At 39.7% G+C, this 23,680-nt stretch overlaps 1 protein-coding gene across 1 annotated transcript in view; it reads left to right on the top strand.

Annotated features, from left to right (window-relative positions):
• Window positions 1-23,680, top strand: part of LOC142435629 (cullin-4B-like) — a 170,884-nt gene that overhangs the window by 122,379 nt on the left and 24,825 nt on the right. Inside the window, exons 18-20 of the mRNA XM_075539849.1 lie at window positions 13,560-13,673; window positions 20,721-20,826; window positions 20,897-21,052. Of these exons, the coding sequence (XP_075395964.1) occupies window positions 13,560-13,673; window positions 20,721-20,826; window positions 20,897-21,052 (376 nt within the window). The remainder of the gene's footprint in view (window positions 1-13,559; window positions 13,674-20,720; window positions 20,827-20,896; window positions 21,053-23,680) is intronic.

Genomic DNA, 23,680 nt, shown 5'->3' with positions numbered 1-23,680 from the left:
TGTTTCTCTTTACCCACTTTTCTGTTGTCCATCCCCCAAGGAGCAGGTTATATGTGTATCCTTGTATTTGGTTTCCTCTTTCTACCCCACCTCCTGCACCCTCCCGGGAAAAACATCGTATGACAATCCATCATTCAGTTGTATTAAACACACATGTATATATGTTGCCATCAACAATCCCAAAACAATTTCTTTTTTACCTGAGCCTTTGTATCAGCTCTTCTTTAACCCCCTCCCTCTCGCACCTCTCTGCCTACCCTCAGCTCCTTACCCCCACCATCCCCCAAGTCCCATGATATTTTTCCAACTACTGTTCCAAAGGGTTTTACCTGTCCTGAATTCCATGTGTTGAGAGCTCTTATCTGTGCTGATGTGTATACTCTGGTCTAGCAGGATTTGTAATGTAGAGCTGAGTCATGCTAGTCGGTGGGAAAGGAACCATTCAGGACCTAGAGGAATGTTGTATGTTTCTTTGGTGCTATACTACAGCCTCGTTGAATTGTTCATTCCTTGTAACCCTTCTGTGGGGGAGTGCTCAGTTGTCCACAGATGGACTTTGGGTCTCCACTCCAAGCCCCTCTCTTTCACATCGATATAATTGTTTTTGGGGGGAACTTTTGATATTTGATACCTGATTCTGTCAACACCTCATGATCACACAGCTGCCGTGCTTCTAAATGTGGACTTACTTGCTTCCCTGCCAGATGGCTGCTCTTTTAACTTCCAGCCTTTAAGACCCCATGTGCTATATCTTTTGATAACCTGGCATCATCCACTTCTTCACCACATTTGCTTATGCGCATTTTGTCTTCAGCTATCATGTCAGGAAGGTGAGTATCAAAGAGTGCCAGGTTATTAGGCAAAATCTCCTCGTGTTTAGGGAGACCTTGAGGAGAGGTCCAAAGCCGACCTGCTCTCTAAACACTTAACATGTACATATATGTACATTGGCCTCTATTCCTTTCATTATAAATTAATATATTTACATATATACATATCTATACCTATACCTCTGAATAGCTTTTGTTTTCTACCTTCCTTTATTTCATTTTACCTTTCTCTGTCCCACTATGGTGATCACCTTCCACTCGACTCTCAGTAATTCCTCTTGGATACATTGCACTTGACCAATGCCCACCAGACCTCTTCATCATCATCATCATCTTGTTGTTCCCTTATCCCTGAGCTTCTTGGCTTCCTGTTCCCACCCCCTCCTCTCCCATGTACTCCTGGAATTGCTAGTCCCATTGTTTTATCCTGGGGATTGTTTGTTCTGCTTATCTTATATAAGACATATAGAGAAAGGAAAATGAACAAACCTATAAATAGTTCCAGGCTGGTCTGCTGACCCTGATTTGGAAACTGTTGTCATGCACAGCTGGTTGGATGGCTGACAGCACCTTCCTCGTTTTTTCCTTCACCTCATCTGTGTCCTCAAATTGCTTCCATTTCATATTCTCTGCATTCTTGGACACAAAATGAAGTCAAATGGAGTGAGGTCGGGTGAGTGGGGCAAGAGAGGCATGCTGCTTTTGGCCAAAAACTGATGCACTGAGATGGCTGCCTGAACAGGTGCATTGTCGTGATGGCAAAACTATTCCCCAACTTGCCACTTCAGGCCTTTTCCTCACACACTGTTATGCAGTCTTTCCAGAACCTTTCATTAGAAACCTTGATTAACAGTCTGACCTGGTGGAATGAACTCCAAATGCACTGAGTCAACATTTTCATCTGCTCTGGAAGTTGATGGACAAGAAAATGACTCATACACTTAAGTTTTCCCGTTGCGCTGTGCTTGTTAGCTGTGTTCAGCATCACAATAGTTTATGAGGCATTTTTCCCAAACAGAAAACAAAATTTCACAGCCACACACTGGGTTCTCTTAAATCAGGCATCACAAAAGTTAGGTTTAAGTGAAACTGATTTTAAGAAAAAATTTACTGTGACCAGAGAGAACCTCCCCAGGCTAGGCCACTGATGTTCTAAGTCAGAGCGAGTTGCTTGATGCTTGCCTAGTGGGAAAAAAATGCATATTACAGAAGCTCCATCCACCCAGGGGAACTTTTTCCAGTTTTACTTTTTATATTTTTGTACGTTCTCATATATGCCCTCAATTTTTGCAGGTTCAAATGTTTTTGCTCTAAAAATACGGATAACAACATAAAAAGGTTTAGAATTTGAAGAGTCTATTTAACTACATAGTAATGCCTATATATGTATCCCGGTAATTTGTCATTGAGTTTTTGGGCATCATTTTTCTTGTTAGGTGCTATCAGTTTGGCTAAGGCCCCTATGCAAAACAGGAAAAAACCAAAAACACAGCACAGTCCTGAGCAATTCTCAAAAATGTTCCTATGTCAGAGCTCATCAATGAAGCTACTGTACCAATACATCTCAATAGCTGTCATTCTCCTTCATTTTCACTATGTTTGAACGAGTGAATGTCCTACTCCAAGGATTGATCTCTGATGACATGTCCAAAGTATGTAAGAATATCTCTTCCCATTCTTGCCTCCATGGAGCTCAATGCCTACACTTCCAAGACAGATCAGTTTGCCGTTTTAGCAGTCCATGTTACTCTGAATATTCTTCTCCAGCACCACAGCTCAAATACATCAATTCTTCTTTGATCTTTTTTCTTCAGTGTTCAACTTTCACGTGCATAAAATGCAACTAAAATACTGTGACTTACTGAAGACAGCACATCTTGGGATGAGCATTGATTGTAGATCCAAGGAAGACAAAAATCCTTGACAACTTCAATCTTTTCTCCATTTATCCTAAAGTTATATTTTGACCCAACTGTGAGGATTTTCATCATTGTTACATTGAATTCAAATCCACACTGAAGGCTACAATCCTTGATCTTCATCAGCAAATGCTTCAAGTCCTCCTTACTTGCAGCAAACAAAGTTGAATCATCTGCATTTCACGGGTTGTCAAGCCTTGCTCCAAACCTGATGGCACATTCTTCTTCATATAAGCAAGCTTACCTTGATTATTTGCTTGTTATACACATTGCATAAGTGTGAGGAGAGGATACAATCCTGACCCAAGCATTTTTATTGATTTAAAAAAATAATTTTATTTGGGGCTCATACAACTCTTATCACAATCCATACATGCATCAATTGTATAAAACACATTTGTACAGTCGATAACCCTCATCATTCTCAAAACACTTGCTCTCCTATCAAGCCCTTAGTATCAGTTCCTCATTTCCCCCTCCTTTCCCACTACCTCATGAACTCATGATAATTTATAAATTATTATTTTGTCATATCTTACATTGTCTGATGTCTCCCTTCACCCAGTTTTCAGTTGTCCATCCCCCTGTAATTGGTTCCCCCTTTTCATCCCATGCTCCCTCCATCCTCCCGGTATCTCCACTCGCACCACTGGTCCTGAAGGGATCATCCATCCTTGATTCCCTGTGTTCCCATTTCCTATCTGTAGCAGAGTACTTCCTCTGGCCTAGGGAGATGTGTAAGGTAGAATTGGGATCATGATAGTGGGCTGCGGAGGAAACATTTAGGAAGTAGAGGAATCTTTTATTTGTTTCTTCTTTTTATTGAAGCCTCATACAACTCTTACCAAAATTGCCACTCTCACCACTGGTCATGAAGGGATCATCCATCCTGGATTCCCTTTGTTTCCAATTGCTATCTGTACCAGTGTATATGCTCTAGTATAGCTAGATTTCTAAAGTAGAATTTGGGATCATGATAGTGAGGTGGGTTGGAAGCATTTAAGAAGTAGAGGAAAGTTGTATGTTTCATCATTGCTAACCAGAGCCCTGACTGGCTCATCTCCTCCCCACGACCCTTCAGTAAGGGTATGTGCAGTTTCCTACAGATGGGCTTTGGGTCCCCACTCCCCCTCATTCTTAGTGATAGGATTTTTTGTTCATTCTTGCCGAATACCTCATCCCTTTGATACCTCATGAGCACACAGGCTGGTGTGCTTCTTCCATGGGGACTTTGTTGCTTCTGAGCTAGATAGAAGCTTGTTGACCTTTAAGTCTTTTAGACCCTAAACATTATATATTTTGATAGCCAGGCTCCATCAGCTTTCTTCACCACATTTTCTTATGCACCCCCCTTGTCTTCAGCAATTGTGTTGGGAAGCTGAGCCTCATGGAATGCCAGTTTAGTAGAACAAAGTATTCTTGCATTGAGGGAGTAATCGAGTAGAGGTCCAATGTCTATTTGCTACCTTTAATACTAACTAACTAACTATATATATATATATATATATATATATATATATATATATATATATGCACATAGATCTATTTCCCCATCATCATATATAAATATATTTAAATATTTACATGCCTTTATTTAGACCTCTGTAAATGTCCTTTGCCTCCTAGCTCTTTCCTCTATTTCCTTTAACTTTCCTCCTGTCCCACTATCATGCTTCGCCTTCATTTGGGTTTCAGTAATTCTCTTGGTTACACTACCCCTGATGACACCCTATCAGGCCTCCTACACCCTCCTCACAACGGATTTGGATCACTTGTTGTTCCCTTGTCCCTGGGTTTGTTAACACTACTTGCTTTCTCCCACTCCCTGTCTCCCATGTCCCGCTGGAGCGGTTGGTCCCGTTTTCTCCTCCAGATTGTTCATCTAGCATATGTTATTTAGACAGACCTACAGATACAATAACATGCACAAAACAGTAAAACAAACAACAGAAAGCCAATGACAAAAAAAAACAATCGACGTAACAAAACACAAAACAACAACAACAAAAAGCTTGTAGTGAGTTCAAAGACTTGTTTGTTGGCCTTTAGGAGTGTTTTCAGTTCTAGACTGATCCGGTGCCAAGCCTTGGCCCCCAAGTCTATTTTTGGTATTCCCTGGGGACTTCATTGCTCTGTTTCCCTTGCTGTTCTGTTGCACTCCCTTAATGATTTGCCTTGGTGTGGTGGGGTCAGATCAGGTGGAATTCCCACACTGTGTCTCCAGTGTTGTCCCCTGTAGAGCTATTGGTCAGTGAGGGATGTTCTGTCTCATAGTGGGGCGGCCATATGGTCTTCTTTGTGGATTGGCTGCTCTGAGTGGGAATATCATCCTCAAGGTTTGGTGAGCCAGAATGTGTACTACTCTCTCTTCCTCCCCCGTCATTTGCTCCCATGTGTTATGATCAGACATGTGCCTCTCCCTGAGCTGCAGAAATAAATTCTTCTTGGAGGAGGGTTAGCTGTCCATGTAGTTGGGATTGGGCCCAGCACCTCACACCTCTCCACTAGTTCCCTACTCCATGCCTGCATGTTGCATTCTGTTTCCACTAGTTCCCTACTCCATGCTGGCATGCTGCATTCTGTTGAAGTCTGGTCCCTCTTTCCCTGTGGAGATATAAACAATACTTTCCTCTTGGCTGGGTTAGTTCCCTGTTCCTCTACTACCCATTTCCTATTTTTCCCTTTCCTTGCCTCCTTTTTAGTTGATGACCATACACATCCCTGGGTTTGGTCTAGCCCCTACCATACTACTGGGTTCTCACCCCAGGAATGTTTGTATACAGTAGGTTTTTTATTTTTTCTCTATGCCCCTTTTGCATTTTTTTAAGCTTACCTCAGTGGATTCATGCTGTACTTGGCCTTTTTTGCTTGGCTTACTTTACCTAGCATAATTTCCTCCAGCTCTAGCCATGTGGCAATGTGCTTCATACGTTCATCACTGTTTAGCAAAGCATAGGTATAGGCCCAAAAAGGGGATTGCTGGGTCATATGGTAGCTCTTGTTTTTTTGGTCTTCCTTTTTGTTGATTCCTACCCTTATGGCACAGTTATCAGGGAGAGGGCTCTATATAATATCAACATGCTTAAATTTATGTAGATTCAGCTTATGCCCCAGCATGTGGTCTGTCCTTGAATATGTGCTATTTCGGCTTGAAAATATTGTGGTTTTTTGTGTGTTATGTTTTAGCCTATGTATTCCCTGTACCAAAGTTCTCAGGTTGGTCCCAATTCCCTCATTCATGTTCCTAATACTTTGGGGTTTTACTTCAATGTCTGTGATTCACCTTGAGTTTATTCTTGTGCAGCTAGTGAGATAAGGGTCTTGCTTCATTTTTCTAAAGGTAGATATCCATTTTTACCCCAGCACCACTTGTTGAAGAGGGCATCTGCTTCCCATTTGGTTATTTTTTGTGCCCTTATCAAAGATCAGTTGTCTGTATGCTGATGGTTTTATTTCTAGGTTTTCAGTTCTTTTCATCTACTTTGAGTATCTGTCATTATACCAATACCATGAAGGTTTGACAACTGGCTGTGTAATATTTGCTAGAGTCAGGTAAAGCAAGCCCTATCACTGTGTCCTCCTTGAGGAGTTTTCTGCTAATTCTGGGCTTCTTCCCTCACCATATGAAGTTGGTAATCAGTTTTTCCTTTTCTTTAGAAAGATGAGAGTAATTATATTTGGATTGCATTCAACTTATATAATGCCTTGGGTAAAGCTGACATCTTTACTATTTTGAGTCTTCGAATCCATGAATATGGGATAGTCTTCCACTTGTTGAGGTCACTTCTGGGTTTTTGTAATAGTGTTGTTCAGTTTTCCTCATATAGATCTTTTGTTCTATCAGTCAGGTATATCCCTAGATATTTCAATTTGCGCTAGGCTATTGTGACGCATACCACCTTTTTGGACCCCTCTTCTGTGGTCTTATCCGATGTGTACAGTAGTCTGATGAACTTCTGTTTGTTAACCTAGTATACTACAACTCTGCCAAACTCCTGTCTTACTTCCACTCCCCTTGTGGAAAGTTCTTGGGATTTTCCATATAGAAAAGTTATATCATCTGCAAATAACGATAGTTTCACATCTTCCTTCTGCAGACGAATAATTTTGATGTCTTTTTCTTTGCCTTATGCTGTTAGCTAAAATGTCCAATACAATGTTAAATTAGAGTGGCTAGAAGGGACATCCTTGTCTGGTCCCCTTTTTCAGTGGGATTGTATTAGTCTTTTCTCCATTGACTAGCATGTTGGCTGTTGGTTTCTCATAATATAGCTTGTATTGTCTTGAGGAATTTTTCCATCCATTCCTATCTTCTCAAGTGTCTTAAACAGGAATTGGTGTTGGATATTATTGAATGCTTTTTCTGCGTCTACAGATACTACCATATAGGTCTTTTAGTTTTTCCTATCAATGTGGCTAATGATACTAATGGTCTTTCATATGTTGAACCATCCCTGCATCCCTGATAAGAATACCACTTGGCCATGGAGAATTATTTGTTTTATATACTTTTGCATTCCATTGACCAGTATTTTGATAAGAATTTTTGCATAGATGTTCATTAAAGTTATTGGTCTGTAATTCTCAATTCTTGTGGAATCCTTACCCGGTTTTGGTATCAGCTTCATAGAAGGAGTTCTGGAGTTTGCCATCTTTTTCTATGTTCTGGAAGAGTTTATGTAGAATTGGTTTTAGTTCTTTCCTAAATGCTTGGTAGAATTCTCCAGTAACCATCAAAGAACCAAAAATCATATCATTATAAATGAGGATGAATGCAGAGTGTAGACCCAAAGCCCACCTGTAGGCAACTGGATACCCCCTTACAGATGGGTCGTAGGGAGGAGACGTGCTAGTCAGGGTGCTGGGCTACAGCAATGAAACATTCAACTTTCCTCTAATTCTTTAATGCTCCCTCCCCCACTATTATGATCCCAATTCTACCTTACAAATCAGGCTAGACCAGAGGATGTACATTGGTACAGATAGGAGGCTCTGATTTATATTTTCATCCTTCAGAGTGTTTAGTTGACATATTCAGTTGGTCTCTCATTCAGGGAATATATGTTTACAATGCTTAGTGGTTCTTTGTATACCATTCCCTTGAGCATAATATAGTGTCCCCCATTATCTCTTTTTTTTTGGTTTTCACTTTGAGGTCAGTTATATCCGAGATTAGGATTGCAACCCCTGCTATTTTTAATTGTTGTTTGCTTGTTATGCCTTTCTCCAGACTTTGATTCTCAGCATATTTTTGTCTGTATCCTTCAGATGTGTATACTGTATGTAGGGGATTGATGGATTGTGTTTCCAAAGCCAGTGTGCTAGCCTCAGTCTTTTAATGCCTGAGTTCAGTCCATTGATATTCAGGGTAATACCCATCTGTGGACTCTGTGATGTCATCTTATACCTTTTTTTGTTGGGTGTTTTCCTACCTTCCTTTCTTATTACTGTGTTGTGCACATGCATGCGAATATGTGTGTGTGTGTGTGTGTGTGTGTGTTTTATTCTTGGCTTCTTTCCATCCTTAAGCCAATGCTATCTTGGGGTCTGTTTTCGCTTATTTGCCCTCTTGGTGAGGTTGTTCTATGTGGGAGTGTCGTATTTATGCTTGTTGAGTGTTGTTCTTTTGCCCATACTAGGTCAGCAGGAATCTGTTGTAGGGTTGAGATTCTTCTAACCTATTCATTGAGTTTTTCTTCTTCCATTGCCTTTTGTTTCTCCTAATTTTTCATTGAGGTCTTTTGGCTGAAGGCTGTTTGCCTTGCTTTATTTTAGAGGAGCCAGGGTGTTGAAGAGCACTGGCTCTATCTCTGAGACTCGTAGGAATGCATCTTACAACTACCTACTGCTAATTTCACTATGAAATGAACCTACCACTTAATCATCCTGTGGCTTCACTCTAAAGGGGAATTTCCCAGAAGACTGTTTCCCTGCTTTGGTGTAGAACACCATGAATTGTGGGCGGAATTGCCCTGGCCAGGTAGATCACTGCGGAGGTTGGGCAGAGGTTCCTACAGCAGCTTGGAATGTTCAGTGTTGGCCGAGCTGCCTTAGGCCGTGTGAGGCACTAAGGTAGACTAGAGGAAGTTTTATCAGTCAAGTGGGTCCACAGAGGACCAATAGGAGGTCCCCAACCACACAGGCAGGAATCCCCCAGTAAGAAGTTGGGAAGTATATCCACTGGTGGAGGTCAGCCGGGCTTTCCCCTGCCTTAGGCTATGCTGCACAGGGTGGAGCTCACCTAACTGGGTGGGGTTAGGCGTAAATGCCCTAAGCTAAGACAAATGGTCTGGAGTTTGGCAGTGGTGTGTGAGAGACAAGGAATAGTCAAAGAGGAGAAAAACATTTAAAAACTAAGCCCACTGAGACTGTGTGGGAATAGAGAGGAGAGAGGTAAAGAAAAGTAACAATGTAAGCTGATCCCTGCCCAAGGGGCTGCAAGGGTTTAATCTCTGCCCTGAGGTGGTGGCAGGCTGTGGCTGTGCTTATATAAAGCTCCTGTCCGGGCTCCAACTGGTCCCGCCTCTGGTGGAGACAATGACAGGGCTAAAATCAAACCCTAGCTGGCTTCCAATGTGGTAATCTAAAAGACCCCAGTCCCTCAAAACCTTGTGGATCTGTGCCTGTTATCTTTATGATGCTCCTTCTGCCAACCAGCAGTGCTGTATTTCCTTCTTAGTAACTCTCCTGAGCTGATTTCTGTGGAGTTCCTCTTGTGTGTGTTACTTCCCGGAAGTCTATCTTCCCGGAAGTTCCATCCCAAAAAATCTACCCAAAAGACTTAACTCCAAATCCAAAAGTTCCCAGTTCAAAATTTCTCACCTGTGAACCTATGAAATTTACCCTGCAAGTCATCTGCTTGCAAAATACAACTGTGCAATAGACACAAGAAATGGATTTCCATTCCAGTTATTGTACTTTTAGGTGCCTTTGAGTGTATTCCCACTCACAGAGACTATATGAACAATAGAACAAAAATGACTGTCCTGTGTCTTCTTTATAATTGATTTGGTCCTTTTCACAGTAGATTCTGACCATGGGTTGGCTACTATGTTGATCAGCTCCATTATGTGTTACCACAAATATAATAAATTTTATACTCATGCACCTCATTGGGTGAGATACACTGGTCTCCATACCACTTATGTTGTTCAAAATATGTGTTTGAAATGAACAAGTTGTTGGTCTTGCAAAGTTCTGTCATTCTAGCTTTGTTCTGTCACCAAGACTATATTTTTCTCTTTTTTTAATTAAATCTTTTTTATTGGTGTCTTTTACATCTCTTATTACAATCCATACATTTATCCATTGTGTCAAGCACATTTGTACTTCTTTCCACCATCATTTTCAAAACATTTTCTTTATACATGAGCCCTTGATATCAGCTCTATATTATCCCCCTCCTTCCCCCTTTCATGAAACCTTGATAAATTATAGATCATTATTTTCATATCTTACATTCTCCTCTATTGCCCTTCACCCATGTTTCTGTTGTTCATCCCCCTGAGAAGGGGTTAGATGTCTATCCTCCTGATCAATTCCCCTTTCTCTCCTCACCTTCCCCTTCCCCTCCTGGTATCTCTAGTCTCATTGTTGGTTCTGAGGGGTTTATTTATCCTAGATTCCCTGTGTTGCTGGCTCTTAACCTGGAGCAGTGCACATGTCTGGTCTACTCAGATTTGTAAGGTAGAATTGAGATCATGATAATGGGGGTGAAGAAGCATTAAATAACTACAGGAAAGTTATATGTTACATTACTGCTATACTGTACCCTGACTGGCTTGTCTCTTCCTTTTGACCCTTCTGTAAGCGGATGTCCAATTGTCTACAGATGTGCTTTGGGTGTCCATTTTGTGCTCCCCCGCATCCACCATTTCACGTTGGTCTGATTTTCTTCTGGATCTTAGATCCCTGATACCTGATCCCATTGACACCTCATGATCACACAGGCTGGTGTGCTTGTTCCATGTGGGCTTTAGTGCTTCTCAGCTAGATGGCCACTTGTTTATCTTCAAGCTTTTAATACCCCAGATGGTATATCTTTTGATAGGCAGGTACCACTGCTCTCTTTACCACATTTACTTAGGCACCCATTTTGTCTTCATGACTGTGTTGGGAAGGCGATCATCACAGAATGCCAGATTATTAAAACAAAGTGTTCTTGTATTAAGGGAGATTTGAGTACAGGCCCATTGTCCATCTGCTACTTTAATACTTAACATATAGATATATTTCTCTATTGTTATATATATAAGTATATGTACATATGTACCTGGCTGTATTTAGATCGCTATAAATTTCCTTTGCCTCCTACTTATTTCTTCTATTGCCTTTTCCTATCATCATGTTCAACCTTCATGTGAGTTTAGTAATCACTCACTGGTATTTTGCTCTTGATTAAGCTCCTCTAGGCATCCTACACCATTTTCTCCATTGACGTTAGTTTACTTGTTGTTCCTTTTTCCCTGGGTTGGTTGACTCCCCCTGCCTTTCTCCCACCTCTCTTCTCCCATGTCCCCCCAGAACCTGGTCTCATTTTCAACTCCAAATTATTTATCCCATATTTTATCTAGATAGAGAGGCAGAGACATAGACATGCAGAGACATTAATAAGTGCAAAAACCAGGCAAAGCCAAACAAAACCACAAAGGAAGACAAACAGAAAAACAGCAACGAAAAACAAAAAGAAAGCCAATGACAAAAAAAGGAAAAGTCCATAACTAGCTCCAGGTCTATATTTTGACCTTGAGGAGTGTTTTTCAGTTCAATCTGACGGGTGTCACTCTCTGTCCCCAAAGTCTATTGTTCGTAGTCCCTGAGAATTTCATTGCTTTGACCCCTTGCTGCTCTGTTGCATGTCATCAGTAGTTTTCCCCAGTGTGATGGGGTCAGACCCTGTGTGCTCTAATCAGATGTGCCTCTCTCCCCAAGCTGTAGCTTCAGTGCTGTCCTCTGAAGTGCACTTCTGGGGTTGGGGGTGGGGGTCCATATGGTTGGGTCTGGGCTGACCCTGAAGACCTCTCTATTGATTCCCTGGTACATGCTGTCATGTTGTTTCTAGGTCTTGGTGCACCGGGTTGAAGCCTGGTCTCACTCTCCCTCTCCTGTGGAGACATAAACAATATTCCTTTGGGGTGCTTAGTGCCCTGTTTCTCCCTACCCAAACTCTCAAGGCTGGAAAATAATTCTCTATTCTCTGAGACCATCAATGGCCCTGCCCTCCTGACGGAATTTGGTGGCCACGATCTTTGGATCAGCAGGCATAACTCTACTACAAGTACCTTCCAAAGTGCCTTAGCTCTTAGCTCTCTGACTCTTGTTTCCAGGTTCTCTCCATGTTTCCTCCTTCCTTCTTAGATCCGTTGTGCTGCTTCTCACCATTAGCTTCTTCTCTGATGAAATAACTCTCAGTACATTTTCCTGAGCCCCCACCAGAACTACGCTTAATAGCTATCATATGACTAACAATCTCTTCAAATCTCATTTATTATTTTCTTGACTGTGAATGCTTCCATGAACATTATTTGTGCCTCCAAGCATGACAAAATTCTTGGCAACTTAAAACTTCTCTCCACTTTTTATTTATGATGTAACCAGTTGTAAGCATTTTGGTTTTCTTTACAGTTAGTTGACCTTGAGGCATCCACAGCTAGTTTTGCTCCAGGTTTGATTAGTGCCTCAATAGTCCCAGGGAATCTTCCAATCTCAATCAGTGTCATCCAATCTCACAATATCTATAATTTTTGTTTTTGTAGTTTGATTGAACTTGAGGTTTGGCTCTACATTATTCTCCCATATTATTAGAGTCCCTTTCTTGTGACCTTTATTTGAATGGCCAGTAATGGAATTGAAAACATATAGTACTTGTTGTCCCAGAGTAAATTAATGTATAGCTTATGCAAATGAGATTCATCTTGGAGTCTTGGTTTTCTTTTATCCCCTCCATTTGCTCTGGACAAATAGAAGTGGCTTGTTGTATCTTACATTTTACTTTCATGCTTCTGTCAAAATTTTTTTCACATAGATAACAAAACACATGGAAAAAATATGTATCAAAGCTTACCTCAGTTTTCCATTCAATCTTGTATACAGTAATATTGACACTCCTTTTTTCAGGGTCTTGAATTCCTTATTTACCTTTTTCTAATCTATGCTAAATCAGGTACCCATAAGACACTTTCTACGATTTTTACAAAAATATCACATGGCAATTCAGTAGTTATAGCCTCTAATGATATCTTCAATATAATTGTATGCCTATTTTATTAAAAGGCTAAAATTGTCATATTGGGATTTTAAGGAAGGGGGCACTACAGGAATTTCACATTTAAATTACTTAAAGTGTGGAACAAAAGAAATGGCATTTATTTCTCTAGCCTCGGGCCTTCTATCATACCATTTCCTTAAATATAAAAAGCTTTCAATATGTCAGATGTGTTATGTCATTGGCGGTCATCCTCTAGAATTTTTCCTATATATTTTCCAGTATATAAAACTTAGGATTGATGAACATATAGGGACAGCAAGTAGAATGAGGGTTTTGGGATGGGGGTCACCTATACAGTGGTGGTGGTGATGGGGGTGTAAAAGGGAGCTGTCAAGGTGTTCAAGAATGAAAGGATTGCTTGAAACTCATTCTGGTAGCAGTTGTTAAAATACTGCTGATGTGATTGACGTATGGAATGATATATCTGTATTAACTCAATTAAATGGTTTTTTAAAACCATAGGTTTATTTTTAATGATACATACTAACAAGAAATGTGATTTTTAAATGATGTGAGAAATACTTTACTTCATATCTATTTTAGATGGAAAAACTTAAAAAATCTTTTAAGAATTTCTACTTAAGCAAGCACAATGGTCGAAAACTTCAGTGGCAGTCAACTCTTGGGCATTGTGTTCTTAAGGCTGACTATAAAAAGGTGAGCAATGCAGTTTAAAGTAGTATTTTGTTTTTATGTTTCATTCTTTTCAACTTAACAAACAATATATTTAAATGTCTGCTTCCTTATCAGAAGAGAGAAAATTGTTGACTTCTCTGAATGTGTGTGCTCACTGTTTTCTTTTCATGTCTGTCGCTTTCATATAAGCTTATGGCTAAATCATATTACTTGCTTGTTCTGATAGTCAAAGTTTTTAGGTACAGACCATATTCAGTTTCTCCCAACAAACTAGATATATTTTTTTCTTTGAAGTACAATTGACTATCCCTTTTAGAAAATGTTAACAAACTCACTACACCCCATAGGAATCACATATATTACATAATTATAACTTAGGGAATATCTTTAGACCACCCCTGAGTATTGTTATTTTATCCCTTGATTGTGGTAAAACAATTGTGGGTATTTCTTGAATAGTTGTTAGGTTTCAGGTCTTCCTATAGATGCCTATAAAATAATGGAAAAGTAACTATTTTAAAAAGTCACCGGGAAATTCAGATTTGGTTGCTTCAATCTTGATAAGGTCCTGAAAAGATAAAATCCTTTGAATTGTGCAAGACTCATGCTGAAAATTCTCCCACAAACTATTGAGAGTACGAAATAACAGAGAAAATAGCACTATCAGTGGAATGGTAGAGACCCTGAAAGTTGTTGGCAACCAGGAAATGGTCTATTCCAAAAGTGTTCCAAGAAGTGTAATAACTTAGGCTTGTTTGCTTTAAGAGATGTTGAGACATGTTCCACCTGAGGAAATGATCTGCTCCTAGAGTTGTACTGGCTAACAAAGTAAGAAAATTCATGTTTTCTGCTTTCAGACACTGAAACATTTCCCCTCTTTTAAAAAAAGTTTTAGTAACTCTTCACCCACATATCATATAATTAATTGATTCAATATTATCAAGAAGAATTGTAAAATGTCACCATATTCAATTCTATCACATTTTCTTCTTCCTTATAGCCATTGTTATTAATGTGGGCTTTTTCTGATTGTGGCAAATGTATACCAACAGAAACTTACTGCATTGTGCTCCTTAGCCATCTAGAAACTTGGTGTTCACAATTCAAATTTAATATGTTTTCCTTAGTCATATTTGAACTCAGTTGTTGTCAACTTTGGATCACATATCTGGTATGCTTCTTCTACGTGGAATTATTCAACTCGTTATCATGCTGAACCTAAGTTTTAGCCTGTAATTTTTAGTTGTACCTTATTACGTAAAAGACCATACAAGCATTAATATAAATATAATCCAGCAAATATGAAACCAAGAGGTAAAAAGCAATCCTCCAGAAGCATTGATAGGTGTCAGAAAAAATGGAGAAACTGGAAGTGGATGTACATTTGACCTCTAGCTCATGAGAACTAACTCTGATGCTGATGCGTGTCTCTCTCTGTCTCTCTCTGTCTGTCTGTCTGCCTCTCTCTCTCTCTCTCTCTCTCTCTCTCTCTCTCTCTGTGTGTGTGTGTGTGTTGAGAGAAGAGATGGGTGAAAGTTATTATCATGAATATTATGTCCTGTTCCAAGGTTTGTTTATGTTACCATGTATGTTTCCAACGTTTATTTATTCATTTGTCCACTGATGGACGTTTAGACTATTTCTATCATTTTGCTTTAATAAATAATGCTGCCACGACCAGTCATATGCGCTCCAATGTTTATTGCGGCACAATTCACAATAGCAAAGACTTGGAAACAGCCTAAGTTTCCATCGATAGACGAGTGGATTAGCAAACTTTGGCACATACACACAATGGAGTATTATGCAGCACTGAAAAGCACCGATGAGCACATGAAACACGTTATTTCATGGGAAGAGCTGGAAGGAATTATGTTAAGCGAGGTAAGCCAGACCCAAAGGGACAGGTACAACATGAGTCCCCTGAGGTAAGTACAATCAGCATGACAGAAATGGGGCATTAATCCACCCAAGGGGAGGGTATGGTTTATATCTCCACAGGGAAAGTGGGACCAGACTTCAACCAAGTGTCGCAAGGTGTGAATGCAATATCCCGGCGTGGAGGACGGAACCGGTGGAGAGGTCTGGGAGGCTGGCCCCAGCACCATAAATTAAGTGGATTCCTGCCCCTCCCCCGAAAAGAACTTGTTCCAAAGGACGACATTGACCCTGCAGCTATGGGAGATGTACATATTTGATCAGAGCACACGGGAGCAGATGAAGGGGCAGGAGGAGAGAGTGGAGCACAGCCTGGCCCACCAGGCCGTGATGATGATGTTCCTGAGTAGAGCAGCCAGTCCACAGAGAGAACAACATGGCTGGCCCTACTATGAGACATGATGCCCCTCAGTGACTAAGGGCGATACAGGGGACAGCACCGGAGACACAGTGTGGGAATTGCACCTGACCTGATCCCACCACACCGAGGCAAATCACTGGGGGAGTGCAGCGGAACAGCAAGGGAATGGAGTGGCAAGGTCCCCAGGGAATGCTGAAAGTGGACTTTGGGGCCAGGGCGTGGTGCCCCAACAGACTGGACTGGAAAACGCTCCTAAGGGCCAGCAAAGATCCCTGAACTAACTACAAGCTTTTCTCTTGTGAACTGTTTTGTTCTGTTCTTTTTCAGTGGTTTGTTTTGGTTGTTTTGTTGTCTGGTTGTATACTGTTGCTTTGTGTTCCTCTGTCTAGTTTTCGTGCACGTTAGTGACTCCACAGGTCTGTCTGAATAGGACAGGCTGGATGAACTATCTGGATGAAAAACAACGGGACCGACAGTTCCGGGGGGACTTGGGGTGGGGGGTAGGGGGGGTAAGGAAGTGGTGTTAACAAACCCAGGGACAAGGGAAAAACATGGGACCCCAAAGGGTAGAGAAGGGGGAGTGGCAGGCCTGATGGGAAATGATCAAGGGTAAGGTTGCTTAGAGAAGAGGTATACTCTAGCCCAGGTGGCGATGAAGCATGGTAGTAGGGCAGGAGGAAGGTCAAGGGAGATGGAGGAAAGAGCTAGGAGTCAAAGGGCATTCATGGAGGTCTAGACAAAGACATGTACATGCAAATATATATAGGAGGTTGGGGAAATAGATCTTTGTGTCGATATTTATAGGTGAAGTATTAAGGTGGCGGAAGGACCTTGGGCCTCTACTCAAACACTCCCTCTATGCATGAATACCTTCTTTTATTAAATTGGAACTCTATGATGCTCACTCTCCCGACACAACGGCTGGAGCCAAAGTGGGTGAACAAGTAAATATGGTGAAGAAAGCTGATGGTGCCCGGCTATCAAAAGAGATAGTGACTGGGGTCTTAAAGGCTTGAAGCTAAACAAGCGGCCATCTAGCTCAGAAGCAACAAAGTCCACATGGAAGAACACACCAGCCTGTGTGATCGAGTGGTCCCAAAGGGATCAGTTACCAGGCATCAAAGAACAAAAAATCATATCATAGACTACACACCTCCATGATAGGATCGCTGAAGACAAATGGGTGCACAAGCAAATGTGGTGAAGAAACCTGATGGTGCCCGGCTATCCAAAGAGATAGTGTCTGGGGTCTTAAAGGCTTGAAGGTGAACAAGCGGCCATCTCGCTCAGAAACAAATAAGCCCACATGGAAGAAGCACACCGGCCAGTGCGATCACGAGGTGCCCAATGGACCAGATATAAGGCATCATGCAAAAAAAAAAAAAAGATATAAGTGTGTGTATGTATGTGTATATATGTGTATATGTATATATGTATGTGTATATATATATTATATTAAATGAAGGGGGAAGTGCAGAGTGGAGACCCAAGGCCCAAGTGTCGGCCAATGGAGATCCCCTCATAGAGGGGCTTAGGAGAGGAGATGGGTTAACTAGGGTGTGAGGTAGTATCGATGAAGAACACAGCTTTCCCCCAGATCCTGGATGTTTCCTCCCCCCAACTACCATGATCCGAATTCTACCTTGCAGGGCTGGATAGGACAGAGGCTGTACACTGGTACATATGAGGGTTGGAGGTACAGGGAATCCAGGGTGGATGATACCTTCAGGACCAAGGGCGTGAGGGACGATGCTGGGAGAGTGGAGGGTGAGTGGGTTGGAAAGGGGGAACTGATTACAAGGAGCCACATGTGACCTCTTCCCTGGGAGAGGGACAGCAGAGAAGGGGGGAAGGGAGACCCCGAATAGGGCAAGATATGACAAAATAACGAGGTATAAATTACCAAGGGCATATGAGGGAGGGGGGAAAGGGGAGGGAGGGGGGAAAAAAAGAGGACCTGATGCAAGGGGCTTAAGTGGAGAGCAAATGCCTTGAGAATGATTGGGGCAGGGAATGTATGGATGTGCTTTATACAATTGATGTATGTATATGTATGGATTGTGGTAAGAGTTGTTGGCGTCCCTAATAAAATGTAAAAGAAGAAAAGAGAAAAAAAATGATTAGGGCAAAGACTGTACAGATGTGCTTTATACAATTGATGTATGTATATGTATGAACTGTGAAAAGAATTGTATCAGCCCCAATAAATTGTTAAAAAAAAGAAATATAAGGGAAAAATAAATAAATAAATAAATAATGCTGCAATCAACATGAAGTTTTGAGTAGAAACATGAATAGACACCCAAGCTGAAGGAGTGTGGGAGAGGGAGTAGGAGTGACTGTTGATGTTATATGTCATTACTGTTACAGTTCCAATCCATAGTAACTCCAAGCACACCAGAGCAAAACACTTCCCAGGACTGAGCCATTCTCAGAAGTATTCCAGTGCCTTAGCCCATCTAAATTATTTCGTTTTTCAGCTGCCCATCCACTTTACCCACAGGAATGTGTTTCGACGGACCATGTATCTAAATTATCTAAGATGAATTCTTACATGAAATGAGAATTGTAACTATACGTCTTCCAAGATAGATCAATTTGCCCTGTTAGAAATGCATCGTACTTTAAATATACTTCCCCAGCACCACAATTCAAATGCATCAACTCCTCTTCAGTCTTCTCTATTCAGCATCCAACTTTCACATGCATATGAGGCAATGAAAACTACCATGACTTGGGACAGGCACAACTTACTTTTCAAAGTAACATCTTTACTTTTCAATACTCTCATTAGATCTTGTGCAGATTTATCTAATGCAACTTGGTTCTTGTTCATTTGACTTCTGCTTCCAAGACAAAAATCCTAGACTACATCAACGTTTTGTCCATTTATCATGATGTTACCAACTAGTCCAGTTGTGAAGATTTTAGTCTCCTCTACATTGATTGTAATATGTATTGAAAGCTGCCGTCCTTGATCTTCATCAACAATTTTTAAGTCCTCCCTATCAGCAAGCTAAGTTTCATCACTTGTTTATCACAAGTTATTCGTAAGCCTTCCACCAATCTTGCCACATTCTTCTTCATATACTTCAGTTTCTCTGATGATTTGATCAGTTTAAGAGAGAATCCCGACACACACACATTTCCTAATCAGACAGTACTCCATTCTTCTGTTCACACAATTGCCTCTTGGTCAAAGTTCCACATAAGTGTAATGAAGTGTGCTGGAATTCCCATTTTTCTTAAGGCTATCCTATTGTGTTAGGAGCCACACAGTCAAATGCCTTGGTTTAGTCCATAAAACACAAGTAAACATATTTCTGGTATTATCTGCTTTGGCAGCTGAAGACCTCATAGACTCCACTCCCTCCTGTTTTACTCCATTTGCGCATTCACTTTGAGAAAGCAGCTACTCCTCAGTCACATTCCAAGTGCCCTCTGACCCAGGGGACTTATCTTCTGGCAGTATGTCCTACAAAGTTCTACCTACTTACATTCATTAGGGCTTCAGTATCTGAAAATATTCTGAAACTTTGTAAAAGGTTTTCAGTAGCTTCTTCATCCAAAATGGGGAACTGAACTCTTTTTCTGGAAGCTGTGCTGAAACAATTCACTTTTGTTGACCTTGCTGGCATTTGAAATACCAGTGGCATTCCAGCATGAGAGCAGAGCGCAAGCCACTACACTACTTACTGTAAACTCTTTACAGGTTTCATAGAGGATATTTGTAGATGTGTTTTTACCATTATTGTAATTATATCTATAAATGCGACATGGTACACAGGACAAAATTACCTTTAGTGAATCCGTTAGTAGGCCTCGGCTTAGGAATATAGCCCAAGGTTACACCAAGGTCATTTGGCATTATATGGATCACAAAAACAAGGTTCTGTATCCTAACTTGGATGGGTAGCAACTGGTATTTTAGAGGCTCATAAACAACCATCTGAGGTACAGCTAGTATACCCTCTCCATCCAGAGGAAAGAAGAGTTATGAAAATTAAAAATCCTGTGGAAACAGTCTAATGAACTTAAGGTGAATTCAACACAACCCTGAGAACAGAAGAACTAGATTGTGTGTGGTCCCAACTGCTAAGTAAGGAAACATATTAGAAGGTTCTGGATAGAGTAAAAGGAAAATACGGTTCCAAAACACAATACATAAAAGGAACCAGTTTACTTGGTGGGATAGAGACTGGTTGGACCCCAACAACCACTACTCTTAGTTACCTCTCAGGTTTCAAACGGAAATTAATCCCCTGGTTTAATTTTCAGCCAAACAGCACACAATTGATAAGGCATACAGTGACACTGGGAGCCCAGGTGTCAGTGGTTATCTGTTAGACTGCATTCTGCAAGTGGGACACCACCAGTCATTCCTTGGGAGAAATATGGGGCTTCCTATTCCCATAAGCAGTTACCACCTTGAGACCTCACAAGGACTGTCCCACCTGGTCATATAGGCTGAGTATGAGTTGCTATTAAATATGTGGTCATGAGTGAGTGATAGTAAAACTAGAGATTGGTACTTACACATTAAAATAATCAACCAGATAGGATCAAAAGGGTCACGCTTACTCAAGGCCAAAGTTCTGATCAATTTTAAAGGAAGGAATGATGGAAATAGGAAAGTCAGGGAGGAATAAGAATAATATTGGTACATTGAGGGGATTATAGTGAATGAGATGTAACAAAATGAACATGCAAATGTTTGAATGTAAAACAATTGTTTTATCAGGAATTATCATAATGCTATTTTCTATCAGGGAAAGAAAGAACTTCAAGTCTCCCTATTCCAAACATTGGTACTATTGATGTTTAATGAAGGAGACCAGTTCACTTTAGAAGAAATTAAAGCAGCTACTGGTGTAGGTAAGTATTGATTGTAAATATTTGCATTTGTGACTTAATGAAAATCCTAAATATGTTCTTTTTCACTTAGAGGACAAAGAACTAAGAAGCACTCTACAATCATTAGCCTGCGGCCGAGCTAAAGCACTCATCAAATACTCAAAGGGTAGAGATGTAGAAGACTGTGATAAATTTTCTTATAATGAAGAACTCGAGCACAAACTCTTCAAGAAAAAGATCAATTCAAGTCCAGAAGAAAGAAACGGTATTTAGTATTTACCATTCTTTATTGTTTCCCAACACCTTAAAAGAAAATACATATATGTGTATATATATACATATTAACTTATCTTTTAACTAGATTAACGCTTTTTATTATACAGCACCTTGAGCTCATTTGAATTGCATTAGATTTATTTCATCATGAACATTTTGTACTCTATAACATTTTTAAAATTTCACTATTTTACACAACAATGTCTTTCTGATTGTTTCTTAAAATGGCTTCAATTTCATGCTTGTAATTCTGTAGAAATATGTAGCAAAGAGCATAAAAGGCTCTCATTAAATAATTCTAAATAAAAATGAATATATGAAGAGGTGAGAGTTTATTTTCCTTTCAAATGTCTTGAATATATATTGAGTAGACAATGTATTTAGGAAGAATATATTTTTGAGGATTCATGCGTGTAGAGTTTTGATAATCCTTATTAATAGAAGAGTCCTGGTTTTCGGTTATTTATGCTTTGGGAAACTAAGTGCATAGAAGTGGCTCAGACCCAGCACCTACTTGCTGCAGAAGAAAGATGATTACAAACAATTTATATCCTAGGCCCAGTGTGACTCATAATCAACTTGCTGCCAGGTTTGGTTTGGTGTTTTTTTAATAAAGAATATCAAATGGATAGACACATTTATGCAAAAAAAGATTTTGGAATCTTGAAACAATTTTAAGTATTCAGAATACTTTTTGTAGTGTGTTACTATTTTCCACCCGTAGCATGGAATGTCCTTTCATTTATTTAGGGTTTTCTTTAATTTATTTCAGTAATGCTTTATGTTTCTAAATAGGAAAGTCTTTCATTCTCTGGTGAAATCATTTATTTAATTTTGGGGTTGTTTTAAGTAGAATTTCTTGCGTGGCGATATTTTCAAATTGTTTATCCCTGATAAGTAAAAAGTTAAGCGACTATATATTGACCTTTTTACCTGCTTTTTTGCAAGACATCATTTATAGGCTGTATAGTACGTTTCTTATGTATTCTGTGAGTTCTTCTGTATATCATGTTTTCAATGAACATGGGATAGGTTAATTTTTTTCTTTCAAATTAGACACTATTCTTTTTATTTTCAGTATTGAATATCCATCATGAGATTATATGCATCTTTGTTCTTTTCATTATCTTAAAATGTTCCAAGTTTTTCTCCACTAAGATTTTATTGTGCTTTTTATAGTTATTTGAATCTAACCCAATTTTTCTACTTTGATATTCTTTATCTAGCTCGACTAGAGATTTTTTTGGCTGACTTTTAATTTTGAATTAAATTATAGTTACAGAGCAGATTATAGTATTACATTGAATGATCCTCACACATTCTGAATGACTCATTTATTGTAATTACCTCCAGTGTACCTTTCTTCCTTGTCTTCCCTGTCTTTATTCCTAACCCTTCAAACCTTGTCTTTGGATAAATACTCCTCTTTTAATCTAATTTGATTAATTACTATAGTGAGGAGGTGAATTTTGTTCCAAACTTGAAAAGTGACCAAGAGTACTGATCTTGAGTCCCGCTATTTGTATCTAAGGATTAGTCTCATCATGTTATTTTGGAGTTTTAGTTCACATTCTTCTCCCACTCTACTCAGGATCTTGTAATGTGATCTTTTTAGAAGATTTGGTAGTTTTATCCCATGCACTATATAGTTCTTTGAGTTTAATGGTTGTAGAGACTGATGTTTCTTTAAAAAATCGTTGTTGAGACTGATGTTTCTATTGGACTATATTTTTACATTGCTACTTGTCTGTCAGTTTCTCATTCTGTGGTAGCTTGTGCAGTGCTGTGATTCTTAAAGTTATGTCACTTGTACTTAAAACACTAGCAAGGTTATCCAAAGTGAACATGTTTCAGAAGAGTTTCCAAACCAAGACTACAAAGAAGGAATAAATGGTCCACTTCTATGGAATTAGCTAGTGAAAGCCTGATGAGTGTTACTGAAACTTTGTTAGATACTCTCATAAATAACAACATTATCAGATGTAATGCCCAAAGAACTCCTTTCTCAAGGAAGAGTTGACCACGTGGAGAGAATAAAACTTTTATGACTTTCATTTGGTAATAGAACACAACTCAAAATAATAAACAGTTGTAAACATCTACTAATAATTAGGGCATGGATTATGCTAAGTATGAATTTAGGAAAATTGAATTCATACAAAATGAAGTAGACCACATGAAGATCAGTATCCTTATGTATTAATGACAGTGTAGAACATATTAGAACTGCCCCCTCCCCATGTATTTCCAAGATGGTAGCCCTTTACAAGAGTGGAAATTTCCATATTTATTCCAAGGAATGTCGGTGTTTTTTAATTATTGATCTTGGACCTCACAAATCAACACATAATGACTACACCATGAGAGGTTCTATCTGAAATGGATGGATACTGGTTCACTTGAGTCAAGTAATCTTATGGTTTACTACTTAAGGAATGACAAATTCAGGAGAAATTATGTCACATTCATCACCAAAAAGGACATTTCAAGATACTCATTGAAGTACAATACTATGTGTAATAGGTTAGTATCTATATACATATTTAGAAATCGGTAAATGAACTTAATTGGATTTATCCACCGGCCATTAAAACTTGTG

The sequence above is a fragment of the Tenrec ecaudatus genome, chromosome Y, assembly GCF_050624435.1.
Source record: "Tenrec ecaudatus isolate mTenEca1 chromosome Y, mTenEca1.hap1, whole genome shotgun sequence".
NCBI lineage: Eukaryota > Metazoa > Chordata > Mammalia > Afrosoricida > Tenrecidae > Tenrec > Tenrec ecaudatus.
The sequence above is the reverse complement of the archived record's forward strand: the minus strand, read 5'-3'. Positions and strand labels throughout refer to the sequence as shown.